Consider the following 17,360-nt stretch of genomic DNA (forward strand, 5'->3'; position numbering starts at 1 on the left):
AACCCGCACATCTTTGGACTGTGGGAGGAAACTGGAGCACCCGGAGGAAACTCACGCAGAGGAGAATGTGCAAACTCCACACAGACAGTGACCCGAGCCGGGAATCAAACCCAGGACCCTGGAGCTGTGAAGCAGCAGTGCTAACCACTGTGCTACCGTGCAGCCCAAATAAACTGTAACACTGGAGAGCGTTCAGACAGTTGAGTGGCCAAAGACAGCCTATCTGGTTATAGTTAAGGAACAATAAGGAGGTATTGGCTGGGATTCTCTGACCTCGTCCACGGCTGGGGTTCTCCAGTCCCGCTGCTGTGAATGGAGATTTGGCTGAGTGCCAAATTCCCCGTTTTGCTGGGAGTGGTGGCAGGGCATATGACATCAGAGAATTCTGATAATAATTATATGTCATGCAAGAGTGAGAAGATCAAGGAACAAGTTTATAAACAGCAAAATTCCCCAGTATTCCATCAGAGCTTCAATTTGCTCAATATCTCCAATACTTCTTCATCTACATACCACATGAATTTCAATAGTCCAGAGATATTTTGCCCAATTCTTCTTCACTTGCATCCCATGCACTTCCTGAACTCGTTCACAGACTAGAAAAGTCAGATAGAAACATACATATAAAAAAGAAGCAGCAGTAGGCCATCAGCCCTTCGACTCTGCTCCACCATTCATAATGACAATAGCTGATTATCAAATTCAATACCCTGATCCCACCTCCCCCCGACATCCTTTCATCCCTTTAGTCCATGTTGAAAAATGTTGAAATCACACAATGTTTTCACCTCAAGTCAAATGGGCTATAGTGGCTCGAAGAACAGTTCATTGAATGCTTTCAGGATAGTTTCGTAGAACAGCAGGTTCTGGAGCCAATCAGAGAACAGGCTGTATTAGATCTGGAATTGTGCAATGAGATTGGATTAATTAATGATTTCATAGTGAAGATGTTCTAGGCAGCAGCAACAATAACACAGTTGAATTTTATATTCCGCTTGAGGAGAGAGTTCTGTATTCCTTTTGATATAGATATTGCTATTTTAATAAAATGCCATGTTGTGTATTTTGCTGGCATGGTACACAAGTATAAAGAATTGTGTGTATCATACAGCAATTTTCAGCTATTTTTACAATATGGTTATTGGGTTAGGTTAATGGTCAATGGTTTAGTAACAAAATTGATATTAAATCATTGAATTTCATTGCAGCTGTGTTCCAAAATCACTTGGAGTAAAGGCACTCCTATACCAGCAGACCACGTGGACCAGCAATAATATGATGGGACTTGTTCTTGCTGTAGCAGAGCTTTTCAAACATTTTACCTTTCTAACTACTTATAAATTCAAAAACGTTTCTCTGGAAATAGGAGGGGTGGGAGAAGTCATGCTTTAAACTCCCAATCAATAAATATGTGCTGTACACAACAAAAGTTTAGCAAAACGTAAAAAAATTGGTGAACGTGTTTGACAGTCCAGAATAAATTCAATGTCACACATTTTTCTACTGTAAATGGCAGCATCACTGAGGGAAGATATTCTATGATAGGTTTAGGACAGTAATATCAGTAAGCTGCTGACAGCAAGAAGAATTGCCAACTTTAGAATTCCTAACAAATCATCTTGAGAGGAACAGGATGATTTTACAGGCACCATATTCCTGAAAATTCAATCGCCAACATTTTACTTATTGCTGTAAGTTCAATATGGAGACTTTTTTTCTTTGATAAGTCTCTTACATGGAAAGACCCAACCGCAGTTTGCCAAATTCCTGAAGTTTTATTCTTGCAGATATATGGAAGTGAAGTCGGTGCACTTCTAAATTGCACATTTATTACACATATTTTTCTGCTTCATCTTTGTTGCTGGGAAAAATAATTAAAGAGCATTGGGTACTGAAATTATGCAAGGAGTCTGTCTATTTAAATAATTCTGGATGGATTGTGTGGTTCTTGGCATATTCTGAGTTGCTGTTCCTTTAATTCCATAAAAGGGATTCCTGGCATTGTTCTTGTCAAATATCATTTTCATTTCACTTCGAGCCTTTCCAGTCTTTGTTGAAATTCTCAGAAGGACTTTGCATGGTAAAGTGTGCCAATCTCTCATCGCTTCCTGAATTAATCTTATTCAGAACTGCAGTATGAATGTGTGGTCTCGAATCAGACCACAGCCACTATCAGACTTCCACTGACTGAATTTGACTCATCTGTGCTTGCATCATCTGAATACTGTTCAAAATTTTCTTTTGATGTCCTGCCAAGGTAACACCAACCCGGAGGATATCCCTAGAGGAGGTAATAATGCACAATGAAGGAGATATTAAATATTCAGCTTTTATTTTGCATTCATTGAATTGTTATTTTTGGTGTATATATGTTGTATTCTCCTTTACAATCACTATAAAGATCTTGTAAAGGAAATAATTTTGAAACTTCAACTTCAGTTCAGTTCCACATAATAATGTAAAATTGGAGAATGTGCAGGATAAAACTTCCCTCATGCCTGCTCCATACTGTTCAGTACTGATTGCAACTCCACAGGTTTGTAAATACCAATATACATCAAGGTATTCAGGTTTGGGATGAGAAAGGGCATGTGATATTTGCATCACCAAATGCACTAGAATCTCTCCCTTACTGCAGGAGAGAGCTGACTGGAACATAGAACATTACAGTGCAGTACAGACCCTTCAGCCCTCGATGTTGCTCCGACCTATGAAAACAATCTAAAGCCCATCGAATCTACACTATTCCAATATCGTCAATATGTTTATCCAATGACCATTTAAATGCCCTTAACGTTGGTGAGTCCACAACTGCTGCAGGCAGGGCATTCCACACCCTTACTACCCTCTGAGTAAAGAACCTACCTCTGACACCCATCCTATATTTATCACCCCTCAATTTAAAGCTATGTCCCCTCATGTTAGCCATCTCCATCCGAGGAAAAAGGCTCTCACTGTCCACCCGATCTAATCTTCTGATCATCTTGTATGCCTCAATTAGGTCACCTCTTAACCTCTTCTCTCTAATGAAAACAGCCTCAAGTCCCTCAGCCTTTCCTCTTAAGACCTTCCCACCATACCAGGCAACATCCTGGTAAACCTCCTCTGCACCCTTTCCAATGCTTCCACATCTTTCTTATAATGCGGCGACCAGAACTGTACACAATACTCTAAGTGCGGCCGCACCAGAGTTTTGTACAGCTGCAACATGACCTCACGGCTCCTAAACTCAATCCCTCTACCAATAAAAGCTAACACACCGTACGCCTTCTTAACAACCCTATCAACCTGGGTGCCAACTTTCAGGGATCTGTGCACATGGACACTGAAATCTCTCTGCTCATCCACACTACCAAGTATCTTACCATTAGCCTAGTACTCTGTATTCCTGTTACTCCTTCCAAAGTGAATCACTTCACACTTTTCCGCATTAAACTCCATTTGCCACCTCTCAGCCCAGCTCTGCAGCTTATCTATGTCCCTCTGTAACCTGCAACATCCTTCCACACTGTCCACAACTCCACCGACTTTGGTGTCATTTGCAAATTTACTAACCCATCCTTCTATCCCCTCATCCAGGTCATTTATAAAAATGACAAACAGCAGTGGCCCCAAAACAGATCCTTGCGATACACCACTAGTAACTGAACTCCAGGATGAACATTTCCCATCAAACACCACCCTCTGTCTTCTATCAGCTAGCCAATTTCTGATCCAAACCACTAAATCACCCTCAATCCCATGCCTCCGTCTCTTCTGCAGTAGCTTACCGTGGGGAACCTTATCAAACACTTTACTGAAATCCATATACACCACATCAGCTGCTTTACCCTCATCCACCTCTTTGGTCACCTTCTCAAAGAACTCAATAAGGTTTGTGAGGCACGACCTACCCTTCACAAAACCGAGCTGACTATCCCTAATCAAATTATTCCTTTCTAGATGATTATAAATCCTACCTCTTCTAACCTTTGCCAAAACTTTGTCCACAACAGAAGTTAGGCTCACTGGTCTATAATTACCAGGGTTGTCTCTACTCCCCTTTTTGAACATGGGGACAACATTTGCTATCCTCCAGTCTTCTGGCACTATTCCTGTAGCCAATCATGACCTAAAGATCAAAGCCAAAGGCTCTGCAATCTCCTCCCTCGCCTCCCAGAGAATCCTAGGATAAATCTTATCCGGCCCAGGGGATTTTAATACTTTCCAGAATTGCTAACACCTCCTCCTTACGAACTTCAATCCCGTCTAGCCTAATAGCCTCTTTTTCAGTATTCTCGGGGACTAAGATCGCAGCCGGGCTGTAAGCTAAGCTAAGCTCTCCCATAACAAGCTTCTGCTTGAAGATTGCTACTTTAACCTGAGGTGGGTTCTTCTAAATGAGGAGTTTACCCAAAAGAAAAGTATAGGTTGTGTGTGGCCATTATTGCTGGATTTGGCTCATAGTGTTAAAATCTTAGGAATATTGCGGAAAAGTAAACTATGGGGGCGGGGGAGGGGAGATGAATTGTTGTTGAGTACCTGTTGAATATCCATTAAGTGTTTAAGTTTAAAATAATTGGAATGTTTATTTATTAGTGCCACAATTAAGTTTACATTAAACACTGCAATGAAGTTACTGTGAAAATCCCCAAGTTACTGCGGGCCTGTTCAGGTACACTGAGGGAGAATTTAGCAAGCCCAGCACACCTAACCAGCAAGTCTTTCAGACTGTGGGAGGAAACTGGAGCACCCAGAGGAAACCCACGTAGACACAGGGAGAACATACAGACTTCGCACAGACAGTGACCCAAGCCAGGAATCGAACCAGTGTCCCTGGCACTGTGAGGCAGCAATGCTTACTACTGTGCCACTGGGCCTGTGGCCTAGGGAGATTGAGCTCAGAGTCATTGAGTGGGAGGTTGAACTGCAGATACTGTGGCACATCAGGGAGGGAGAAAGTATACTGGATGCTTTTAAACCTGGAGGCTGTCACGCACCTTAGCATAGAACCTTCTAGTTTGGAAAGTGGCTGAGGCTGGTAAAGGGAGCCAGAGGAGTGTCAGTTTCTGCAACTGGCCTACAGCTTTGAAGTTCTGTCAGCTTGTTTAAATGAGAGTGGGGATTGCAGGGTGGATTACTTGATTGATTTTGGCACCATGGTACAGTCTGCTATTGATGTTGAGGGAAAACTACTACCACTGAGAAAGTAGGGGACAGTATAGTGGGAGAATTGGATACTGTTCTCTGTAGCAAGGAGCAACAGGCTGGACGCTGTGTTGCTAACCCAGTGTCAGGGTTCAGGACATCTCACTGGGCTGGAGATGAATTTGCAGTGGGGAGGGGAAAGTCCCATTGTCATGGTCCATACAGGTACCAATGACACAGGTAGAACACGGTAAGAAGTTCAGTACCAAGGTTTTGAGAAGCTAATCACTAAATTAAACAACAAAACCTCCATAATTATCATGTGCAATCTGGCAGAAGGTACACAAAAGAGATGGCTCAAAGACTAAAAATAGAGGAGAATGGTTCGGGAGAGTGTTCTGAGAGACAGAAGAAGGGATAAAAGAGGAGGAGACATCGCATGATGAGTTAAGGAGTCAGTTATTGCAATAAGGAGAGATGATGGGTGCAATTTTACCAGAAGAATTCTATGAGCCAAACAAGTGTGAATATTGGAAAGAATACAAGTCTTTTGGGTAAGCTTCCAGCTACAATCATGCGATGGGAAAAAAGAGTCCAGATGTGATTCCCGCCGGGAAGCAGGCTGCTGAACCTAAGGGGTGCCATTCACTATGTACATAGAGTACTGGGTGATCTGTCACTCCCTCCCCCTCCTCCAATTGCCTCCCTGTCCAATGCCGACCCCCCCCACCCTTTGATTGCTGCCTTGCCAAAATAAATACTCACTCTGTTGTCATTTGAGACACAAGGTCAAAGGATGTGAAGCCTTCATTAGAAAAATTATCTTTATATTGACCCATCTTAATGGCTTCTAACCACTCAGCAACTGTAGTAAAACTGGAAAAATCAGGAACTGTGCGATCCAGCAACGGAAGGGTTACCCTGCAGAATGAATACAATAATTGGACTGATGAGCACAGAATGGACAACAACAACAGTGTCAGAAATATGGATAGAAATTCGCAAAGCTCAGAAATACTACTACAATTTGATACAAAGATTCAAACCAGAAGGATATCAGACCCACCACATGAGACAGTGAGATGAATTATTATCAAGAAGCAATTCTGGAGCAACATTTCGAATTCCAGTCTATTTCGCTATGGAAACCAAGTGAACTGACAGGTAGTGTAACAAGTTAAAACAATTTCATTCGTGATTATCCTCTTAAAAATGGAAAATACATCAAACATGGTTATTAACTATTTTAATAGGAATCTGCAGAGGCAAGGCCACATAGGAATTTGAAGGGAGGGAGTAAGGTTTCAAATGGAGTGAAGACAGTAATGTGTCAGTAAGACAGAGCAGTGACGTGTCCATTAGAGGGGTCAACGGGGGTGAGGGGTGAATGGGAGCGAGGGGCCAATGAGAGTGAGGGAATGAGGGGTCAGTGGGAGTAAGGGAAATGAGGGGTTAGTCGAGTGAGGGGTCAATAGGAGTGAGGGGAGTGAGGGGTGAAGTGGGAGAGAAGGGAGTGAGGGGTGAATCAAATCCAGATGTAAAATTTCTGTGTAGAATAATATGTGGGCTGTGAGGTCAGAGAATGATGGAAAAGGACAGAAAATTAGTTGTGCAAACACATTCAATAAGTTGTTCTTACCCTGATGTCAGTGGTGTCACAGCCTTTAGGCTATTTGGATTTCTGATCATTTTATCCAAAGTATTCACAATTTGCCCAAACTTAGGTCTATTATTGCGATCTTTCTGCCAGCAGTCAAGCATTAATTGATGAAGAGCTGTTGGACAGTCCATGGGTGGAGGGAGTCTATAATCTTGTTCAATAGCATTGATCACCTGTCAAAATAAACCACATTCATATTTTGCTACCCGAAGGACATTGCAACGCAATCATTTAGTCTGCTATGAAAATATTGGGAAGGTGGAAACAGAGTTAATGTTTTCAGTCAGATATGATTTATTCTGAATTGAAGGGATGAATGAAAACCACTTGACAATCACCAGGCAGGAGTGTTTTCTTCCAATCGAGGAACTCTTCAGCAGTCACGGGCATTCAGCCTCTGATCTTCGGGTAGTCTAATCTGTTCAGGAACAGCATTCTGAAAGCTAGTGGTGTTTACCAAATAAACCTGTTGGACTTTAACCTGGTGTTGTGAGACTTCTTACTGTATTTACCCCAGTCCAACGCTGGCATCTCCACATCACGACATTTGGACTCCCCTACCATTGAGAATATCCTCTCTACATCTTTCTTATTAGTCCTATTAGAATTGTATAAGTTTCTATGAGATTCCCCCTCATTCATCTGACCACCAGTGAAAGTAATTCTAACCTCGTCACTCTCTCCTTGTACATCAGTCCTGCCATCCCTGCAATCAGCTTCATTGTACTCCCTTGAGAGCAAGAACATCCTTCTTCAGAAAAGGAGACCAAGAATGCACACAGTATTCCAGGTGTGGCCTCACCAAAGCCCTGTGTAATTGCAACAACACATCCCTCCTCCCACACTCGAAACCTTTGTGATGAAGGCCAACATACCATTCACCTTCTTTACTGTCTGTTGCACCTGCATTCTTACCTTCAGCGACACCCACGTCATGCTGCACACTTCCTCACCCAATTTACAGCCTTTCAGGTAGCCGTCTACCTCCTTGTTTTTGCTTCCAAAGTGAATAACCTCACATTTATCTAAATTATACTGCACCTGCCATTGATTTGCCCACTCACCCAACCTATCCAGACCATTCTGAAGGATCTCCGCATCCTCATCACAGTTCACCGTCCCACCCAACTTGGCATCATCTGCAAACTTTGAAATGTTATATTTCATTCCTTCATCCATACCATTAATCTATATTGTGGACAGCTGGGGCCCCAGCACCCCTCCTTTGGGTCTTCTCACTTTTTTATTTTTAACATCCCTTTGCACAACCTCACCACTGTGCCAATTTTTGTTTGAGTCTTGTCACCCAATGGTGCTGTTCCCCATGGGCGCGGTTCTCTGGCTCTGCTCCCAGATCCGGGGTTTTTTCACTCCTGATCCTCTGTATTAAGCTCCTCAAGCTCCTCATGTCTTCTCCGGCCCTCAGTAATACTGTGGCCCACAATCCCTTGCAGTGATTTAAGTAAGTCAACTTATGGTCCTGATGGCTATACAAAATAAAATAGAAAAATATACTCATCTGCACTTTGTCCTGCCCCCTGAAGCCAGTGACATCATCGTGCTCACACTGCCAAATTGTAGACAAGAGTTTCCTCTCAAGGCTATGTATTTGCTCAGACTTAAACTAATACAAAGACCCAAAATACAGTGTACTGATGTTGGAGACATGATTTTACTTAACCAAACGATCGAATGGGAGAATGGTATGAGGAAGCCCTGTACTCATGCCCTATACATAGAATGGGGGTGGCTGGGTATCACTCTGAAGAACAGTACGTCTATGAAGGCAATTCTAGATTCTCAAAATCATATTGCTCACCTTTCTGATGGGCATTATCCAGTAAACATGAATACAAACAGTTAATAATCAACCTGTCATTAACTCCAGCCAATAACATGTTTGGGATTTTATTTGTCATTAATTACGGATGTTAATTACAGATGTTAATTCCCTTCTATTGCCCAGCAATCTGGGACGCTGGACAGTGAAATGGGAGAATGATCCCCATCGAATTGAACCCATGTGATTCTTATCCGACCCTGAGAATTTCTCTATGTCTGCTCGCACGTATGTTATCTCTCAGAGTTGTACAATCCCCTTCATATGGTTAGTCTTGTTCCAGACCACTGCTAATAGCATCACTGCTTTCCTTTCCCCCGCCTACCAGGGCATGCTGCATTTTGTCACTGGCTGTATTTTCACAAAATGTAACCAAACATGAGATGACTTTGGCTGATAGGATTAAGGAGAACCCTAAGGCGTTTTACAGGTATGTCAAGTACAGAAGGTTGGTTAGGGCAAGATTAGGGCCAGTTACAGACAGTAGAGGGAAGTTGTGTGTGGAACCGGAGGAGATTGGAGAGGCGTTGAACCAGTATTTCTCTTCGGTGTTCACGCAAGGGGACATGAATGTAGCTGAGGAGGACACTGGGGTGCAGGGGTGTAAAATAGATAGTATTGCAGTTGATACGGGGGATGTGCTGGATATTTTAGAGGGTTTGAAAATAGATAAGTCCCCTGGTCCGGATGGGATTTACCCTAGGATTCTCTGGGAGGCAAGAGAGGTGATTGCGGAGCCTCTGGCTCTGATCTTCAGGTCGTCATTGGTCTCTGGTATAGTACCAGAAGATTGGAGGACAGCAAATGTTGTCCCATTGTTTAAGAAGGGGAGAAGAGACTTCCCTGGGAATTATAGACCGGTGAGTCTTACTTCTGTGGTGGGTAAGGTTTTGGAAAGGATTATTAGAGACAGGATTTATAGTTATTTAGAGAGTAATGAATTGATTAGAGACAGTCAGCATGGTTTTGTAGCGGGTAGGTCGTGCCTTACTAACCTTATCGAGTTCTTTGAGAAAGTGACCAAAGAGGTGGATAGGGGTAAGGCAGTTGACGTGGTGTATATGGATTTTAGTAAGGCGTTTGATAAGGTTCACCATGGTAGGCTTCTGCAGAAAATGCAGATGTATGGGATTGGGGGTGATCTAGGTAATTGGATCAGGAATTGGCTAGCAGATAGGAGACAGAGGGTGGTAGTTGATGGTAAATATTCGTCATGGAGTTCGGTTACGAGTGGTGTGCCTCAGGAATCTGTTTTGGGGCCACTGCTGTTTGTAATTTTTATTAATGATCTGGATGAGGGTATAGTTGGGTGGATTAGTAAGTTTGCTGATGACACCAAAGTCGGAGGTGTGGTAGATTGTGAGGAAGGGTGTCATAGTTTGCAGGGTGACTTAGAAAGGTTGCAGAGCTGGGCCGCGAGGTGGCGGATGGAGTTTAATGTGGAGAAGTGTGAGGTAATTCATTTCGGTAGGAATAACAGATGTGTTGAGTATAGGGCTAACGGGAGGACTTTGAATAGTGTGGAGGAGCAGAGGGATCTAGGTGTATGTGTACATAGATCCCTAAAAGTTGGGAATCAAGTAGATAAGGTTGTTAAGAAGGCATACAGTGTCTTGGCGTTTATTGGTAGGGGGATTGAATTTAGGAGTCGCAGCGTTATGTTGCAACTGTACACAACTCTGGTGCGGCCGCACTTGGAGTACTGTGTGCAGTTCTGGTCCCCACATTACAGGAAGGATGTAGAGGCTTTGGAGAGGGTGCAGAGGAGGTTTACCAGGATGTTGCCTGGTATGGAGGGGAGATCCTATGAGGAGAGACTGAGAGATTTGGGGTTGTTTTTGCTGGAAAGAAGGCGGCTAAGAGGGGACCTTATTGAAACATATAAGATGATTAGAGGTTTAGACAGGGTGGATAGTGATAGCCTTTTTCCTAGGATGGAGAAAGCTAGCACGAGGGGGCACAACTTTAAATTAAGGGGGGGTAGTTATAGGACGGATGTCAGGGGTAGGTTCTTTACCCAGAGGGTGGTGAGGGACTGGAATGCCCTTTCAGCTGCAGTTGTAAATGCGCCTAGTTTGGGGGCGTTTAAGAGATCTGTGGATAGGTTTATGGACGAAATGGGATTGGTTTAGATTAGTGGGTTAGTGTTGTTTTTTTAAAAAGCTGGTCGGCGCAACATCGTGGGCTGAAGGGCCTGTTCTGCGCTGTAATGTTCTATGTTCTATGTTCTATGTTAAAAGCAAAACCTATCCATCCTGTAAATTCAAAATACATATTTTAAGTTAGAAATATTTGTTAATCATACAGAGCTGTCTTCTAGACAACACAGTAAGAACTCTCACAACACCAGGTTAAAGTCCAACAAGTTTATTTGGGAGCAAAAGCCACTAGCTTTCAGAGTGTTGCCCCTTCATCAGGTGAGTGGGAGTTCTGATCACAAACAGGGTATATAAAGACACAAACTCAAGTTACAAAATAATGGTTGGAATGCGAGTCTTTACAGGTAAACAACTCTTAAAGGTACAGACAATGTGAGTGGGGAGAGGGGTAATCACAAGTTAAAGAGATGTGTATTGTCCCCAGACAGGACAGTTAGTGAGATGTTGCAAGTCCAGGCAAGTCACGGGGGTTACAGATAGTGTGACATGAACCCGGTTGAGACCGTCCCCATGTGTGCGGAACTTGGCTATCAGTCTCTGCTCAGTGACTGCGCTATCATGCGTCATGAAGGCCGCCTTGGACAATTAGCCATCATTGTAATGAATGACGGAGCAGGCTGGAAGAGTCAAATTGCCTCCTCCTGCTCCGATTTTCTGTGTTTCTATACTTTTCCAAGGAACTATCCCAAAAACCATCAATGAACCCCTCAAGTATCCTACCTTTTCCCATCTGCAGTTTCCACTCTACATGTAGATGAAAATCTCCCTTGATTATCCCATACCTTTCTGACATATTCCCATTTCTATTCCTTTATACTCTGTTCTACAGTTAGGAGGCCTGTATACCACACCTGTAAGTGACTCCTAGCTTTTATCATTTCTCATCTCAGCTGACTTCTACATCCCGGTGTTCTGTAGTTTGGACATGCCTCTCTAAGCTGCTATTCATTAATTAACAGAACCACCCCTCCGGCTTTACCCATAGTCTTATTCTTCTCAAATGGTACCTGTACCCTTCAGATCCTAATCTCTGTCATCCTGTAACTATGTATCTGTAATGATTATCACATCATATTTGTTAATTTCTTTTTGAGTTATTAGTTCATCTCTTTTATTTAGAATACCAAGTGAGTTTAGATACAGGGGCAGCACAGTGGCACAGTGGTTAGCAATTGCTGCCTTAGTGCCAGGGACCTGGGTTTGATTTTCAGCTCGGGTCACTGTCCGTGTGGAGTCTGCACATTCTCCCCATGTCTGCGTAGGTTTCCTCCAGACAGTCTGGTTTCCTCCCACAGTCCGGAAGACAGGTTGGCAACAGAGTGTGGCAACTAGGGGATTTTCACAGTATCTTCATTGCAGTGTAAGTCTATTTGTGACACTAATGAATAAACTTAAGCTTAAAAAGAAACCCTTTAATTTTGTCCTTTTATCATTTTAGCCTTATCTGTTAAATTAATTTTTGGTTTGTGAACCTTCTTGTCAATTATTTTCCATATTAATATCATCCTCTCACCTTGTCTCTACTCCTTGGTTTACAACATCCCCACTAATTAGTTTTAAATCTTTTCGGCTTCCTTAGTTAGGCAGTTTGCTCCAACACCATCCCCAGCACAGTTCAGGTGTAGGCCATCTAAGTGCAAAATCCCCACTTTCCCTGTACTGATGCCACAGCCCCATGAAGCAGAACCCATTTCTCTCACATCAGTCTTTGAGTCACGCACACGTCTCACAGATTTGATTTGTCCTATGCCAATTTGCACCTGACTCAATTAATAATCCAGCGATAATGACCTTTGAGGTTCTGTGTCTTAATTTGTTAAGAAGTCTTACAACACCACATTAAAGTCCAACAGCTTTATTTGGTAACAAAGGCCACTAGCTTTCGGGCCTTTGACCCTTCGTCAGGTGAGTCAGAGAGTCAGAGGCCCAAAAGCTAGTGGCTTTTGTTACCAAATAAACTTGCTGGACTTTAACCTGGTGTTGTGAAACTTCTTACTGTGTTTACCCCAGTCCAATGCTGGCATCTCCACATCTTAATCTGGTGCCAAGGTTCTCATACTGACCATGCAGAACTTTGACTTGTCCATGTCATTTGTACCTACATTGACCTCAACAACTGGATCCTCCTCCTGCCACTGCAAGTTCCTCTCCAGACCCGAGCAGATATTCTGAACTCTGGCATTTGGCAGGCAACACAGCCATCTGGACTGTTTTCTGCAGGGAGTGGTGTCAGTCCCCGAGGCTACATCTCCGACTATCACTACACTCCTTTTTGTTGCCCTGACTTGAGTGACTTCCTGTACGACGGTGCCATGGTTTGTCAACTCATCCATTCTGCAGCCTCCATTCTCATTCAAACAGGCTGCCAAAACCTCAAACCTGCTGGATAATTGCAGAAGCTGACACCGGATCCTCAGGATCCCCTTACCTGCCTCATTCACAGTCACAGTCTCCCATCCCTGACTACCGACCAAGTCAGAAGAGGCTATCCTAACAGGTGTGACAGCCTCCTGGTACAAAGTTGCCAGGTAACTCTCTCCTTGAAAGGGTACTAGATCAGAAACTCCAAGGTATATTGTGAAGCCAGTCCAGATGCCAACATTTTTTTCTAGTTTGTTTTATATGAGAGGGTAAGATGTTTTAATCCAGGTGCAATTCCACAAACTGGGCAGTTTTTAATCAAAATAAAATTTAACAACAGCTTAACTATAACAAACAGGCTTTTTTAACTTTTAACAATAATTGAAAATAACAAGGTACAATTCTTAACTGCTAACCTGTCACTATTAGGTCCAATCAAGCAATATTTCTCTTATAGACTTAAACCCATCTTTAAAATTACTTAGCAAAACACAGGCATAGTTACTGTCACCTGGGTTAACAGGCTTGGAGCTTTCTGAAAACTTCCAAAGACTGAGAGAGTGGACAAACTTCCTCTATTGATCAGATCCAGGAAACACTGCCCTTTGTTTAAAAATGAAACAGAAACTGTTTTTTCCCAGCAAGCTTCTTCCATTAATCACATGACTCTGTCCCTGTCAATCAACCTCATCAAAAACTCTCAGGTCTCTGCATGCCTATCTAAAATCCAAGGAGAACATAAGTAAACAAAAAGTCCATTAACATTATAAAGTAACATATTCCGAGCTGAAGTCAATTATCAGCCTACTTACTTGGCATCTGCCATATCATAGAATCCCTACAGTACAGAAGGAAGCCATTTGGCCCATCGAGTCTGTCCCAACCACAATCCCACCAGGCCTTATTCCCGTAACCCTACACATTTACCCTACTAACCCCCTGACACTAGGGTCAATCTACCATGGCCAATCAACCTAATCCGCACATCTTTGAAGTGTGGGAGGAAACGGCGCACACAAAGGAAACCCACGCAGACACAGGGAGAATGTGCAAACTCCACAGAGTGACCCAAGGCCAGAATTGAATCTGGGACCCTGGTGCTGTGAGGCAACAGTGCTGACCACTGTGCTGCCGTGGTGCCCCTGCTGTTCGCCAAAAAACTCCAGTGGTTAGCACTGTTGCCTCACCTGGATTTGATTCCTGTCACTGTCTGTGCAGAGTTTGCACATTCTCCCCGTGTCTGTGTGGCTTTCTTCCTGTTGCTCCCGTTTCCTCCTATAGTCCAAAAGATGTGCTAGTTGGGCACATTGGTTATGCTAAATTCTCCCTCAGTGTACTCAAAGAGGTGCTGAGTGTGGCAACAAGGGGATTTTCATGTGTAATTCACAGAATCATGGACTCCTACAATGCAGGAGGCCATTTGGCCCATTGAGTCTGCACCAACCATAATCCCACCCACGCCCTATTGCCGTAACCCCACACATTTACCCTGCTAATCCCCCCCTTAGCCAATCAACCCAACCCACACATCTTTTGTTAATTTAAGCCTTGTGACAATAATAAAATAAACATTAAAACAATAAACTTTAAAACTTTGAACTCATATAACAAAATACTGCTAGTTAATGCATTAATGATTGAGTTTTTTGAAGGGGTAACCAAGAAGGTAGATGAGGGCAGGGCAGTTGATGTTGTCTACATGGACTTTAGCAAGGCCTTTGACAAGGTACCACATGGTAGGTTGCTGCATAAGGTTAAATCTCACGGGATCAAGGGTGAGGTATCTAAATGGATACAAAATTGGCTTCTTGACAGAATGTAGTCATGATGTAGAGATGCTGGCAGCCAGAGGGTGGTTGTAGAGAGTTGTTTTTTCAAACTGGAGGCCTGTGACCAGCGGTGTGCCTCAGGGATCAGCGCTGGGTCTACTTTTGTCATTTATATTAATGATTTGGATGAAAATATACGAGGCAGATGACACTAAGATTGGTGGCATAGTGGACAGTGAAGGAAGTTATCTCTAATTGCAACAGGATTTTGATCAATTGACAAATGGCAGATGGAGTTTAATTTAGACAAATGCGAGGTGATACATTTTGTTAGATTGAACCAGGGCAGGGCAGTTGGTAGGGCACTGGGGAGAGTGACAGAACAAAGATATCTAGGGATACAGGTTCATAGCTCCTTGAAAGTGGAGTCACAGATGGACAGAGTGGTGAAGCAGGCATTCAACATGCTTGGTTTCATTGGTCAGAACATTGAATACAAGGGTTGGGATGTCTTGTTGAAGTTGTACAAGACATTGGTAAGGCCACACCTGGAATGCTGTGTGCAATTCTGGTCACCCTATTATAGAAAGGATATTATTAAACTAGAAAGAGTGCAGAAATGATTCACTAGGATGCTACTGGGACTTGATAGATGGAGTTATAAGGAGAGGCTGGATAGACTGGGACTTTTTTCTCTGGAACGTAGCAGGCTGGGGGGGGTGATCTTATAGAGGTCTATAAAATAATGAGGGGCATAGGTCAGCGAGATATTGACTTTTCCCAAAGGTAGGGGAGTTTAAAACTAGATGGCAGAGGTTTAAGGTGAGACGGGAGAGATACAAAAGTGTCCAGAGGGGCAATTTTTTCACACAGAGGGTGGTGAGTGTCTGGAACGAGCTGCCAGAGGTAGTAGCAGAGGCAGGTACAATTTTGTCTTTTAAAAAGCATTTAGACAGTTACATGGGTACGATGGGTTTAGAGGAATATGGGCCAAATGGGCAACTAGGACTAGCTTAGGGGTTTAAAAAAAAAGGCGGCATGGACAAGTTGGGCCGAAGGGCCTGTTTCCATACTGTAAACCTCTGTGACTCTCTGTGCAGCCCCACCGAAAACATAAATGTGAAAATGACATGGTGTCAGCAAACCCTCCCTGCTGTGTTATAGTGTCTGCAACTCGGACTCCGGCTCAGTGATTCAGCCACAGCTTCTGAAGCTGCAGGCATTTACTGCACAACGGCAGAGTGGTTAGCACTGCTGTCTCATCGCGCCAAGGACCCGGGTTAAATTCTGGCCTCACACCACTGGCTGTGTGGAGTTTGCACATTCCCCCCGAGCATGCGTGGGTTTACTCCGAGTTCTCCAGATTCCTCGATCCAGCGATGCGCGAGTTAGATAGATTGGACATGCCAAATTGTCTCTTCGTGTCAGGGGTATGTGCAGGATTCCACGGATAGGGCCTGCGAGGAATTATTGTCAGTGGAAGTTCAAAGGGCCGAATGGTTTCATTCTGCACTGCAGTGATTCTATCGTTAACAGCAGTACCCAGCAGCTCCCACCTGCTGCAGCATTAACACATCACCTGTCCTTCTACACTTACGACCTTCAACTAATTACTTAATTATTTTATTCAATTATTTATTTTCTTTTAAATATTTATTATTTCTATCACAAATTCCTGCATTATTTTAAACTTTAGGTATAAATTAGACCTGACTATTTACCAGATACTCACTAGTTAGTCATTGAACAACTCACCTCCTCCCCTGCGTTTGGTAAGAACCAATTTGTACAGGGTGAAGAAATCATAATAAACAAAGGAATCCTCCATCCCCTCCTCCACAAACTTGTCTGTGAGTTTCTGTCAGGACCTGGTGGGAGAAAGCATGTGTTTCTGTCTCGCTCTCTCTTTCTCTCCAGAGGCTTTTTGGAAAGTTCCAGGACTGGGTAACCTTCGAGATTTAATCCAACATTCAAAGGCTAATTTAGAGCAGGTGTAAAAAAGCTGAAGATCCACCATCACATGAGTGTTTTGCTTTATATTGTATCATGTTTCACTAGAACTAGGGGGCATGGCCTCAAAATAAGGGGGAGCAGATTTAGGACTGAGTTGAGGAGGAACTTCTTCACACAAAGGGTTGTGAATCTGTGGGATTCCCTGTCCAGTGAAGCAGTTGAGGCTCCCTCATTGAATGTTTTTAAGGCAAGGATAGATAGATTTTTGAATAGTAAAGGAATTAAGGGTTATGGTGAGTGGACAGGTAAGTGGAGCTGAGTCTATGAAAAGACCAGCCATGATCTTATTGACGTGGAGATGCTGCCGTTGGACTGGAGCGGGCACAATAAGATGCCTCACAACACCAGGTTAAAGTCCAACAGGTTTATCTGGAATCATGAGCTTTCAGAGTGCTGCTCCTTCATCAGCTAAATGGAGAGGTAGGTTTCAT

The 17,360-nt window shown here is 43.3% G+C and overlaps 1 protein-coding gene across 2 annotated transcripts in view; it reads right to left on the reverse strand.

The window, feature by feature from the left end:
• Positions 1-452: 452 nt before the first annotated feature.
• The window catches only part of LOC145335786 (ephrin type-B receptor 2), a 606,760-nt gene continuing 589,852 nt past the window's right edge, over positions 453-17,360 (reverse strand). For both annotated transcript variants that reach the window (XM_080181518.1, XM_080181517.1), the window contains 3 exons: positions 6,767-6,960; positions 5,893-6,048; positions 453-2,281 (listed from right to left, as the gene is read on the reverse strand). In XM_080181518.1, the coding sequence (XP_080037644.1) occupies positions 2,173-2,281; positions 5,893-6,048; positions 6,767-6,960 (459 nt within the window). In that variant the 3' untranslated portion in view covers positions 453-2,172. The remainder of the gene's footprint in view (positions 2,282-5,892; positions 6,049-6,766; positions 6,961-17,360) is intronic.

Source organism: Carcharhinus amblyrhynchos, unplaced genomic scaffold (genome assembly GCF_965287045.1).
Source record: "Carcharhinus amblyrhynchos unplaced genomic scaffold, sCarAmb.v2.hapA scaffold_41, whole genome shotgun sequence".
In the NCBI taxonomy this organism is placed as follows: domain Eukaryota; kingdom Metazoa; phylum Chordata; class Chondrichthyes; order Carcharhiniformes; family Carcharhinidae; genus Carcharhinus; species Carcharhinus amblyrhynchos.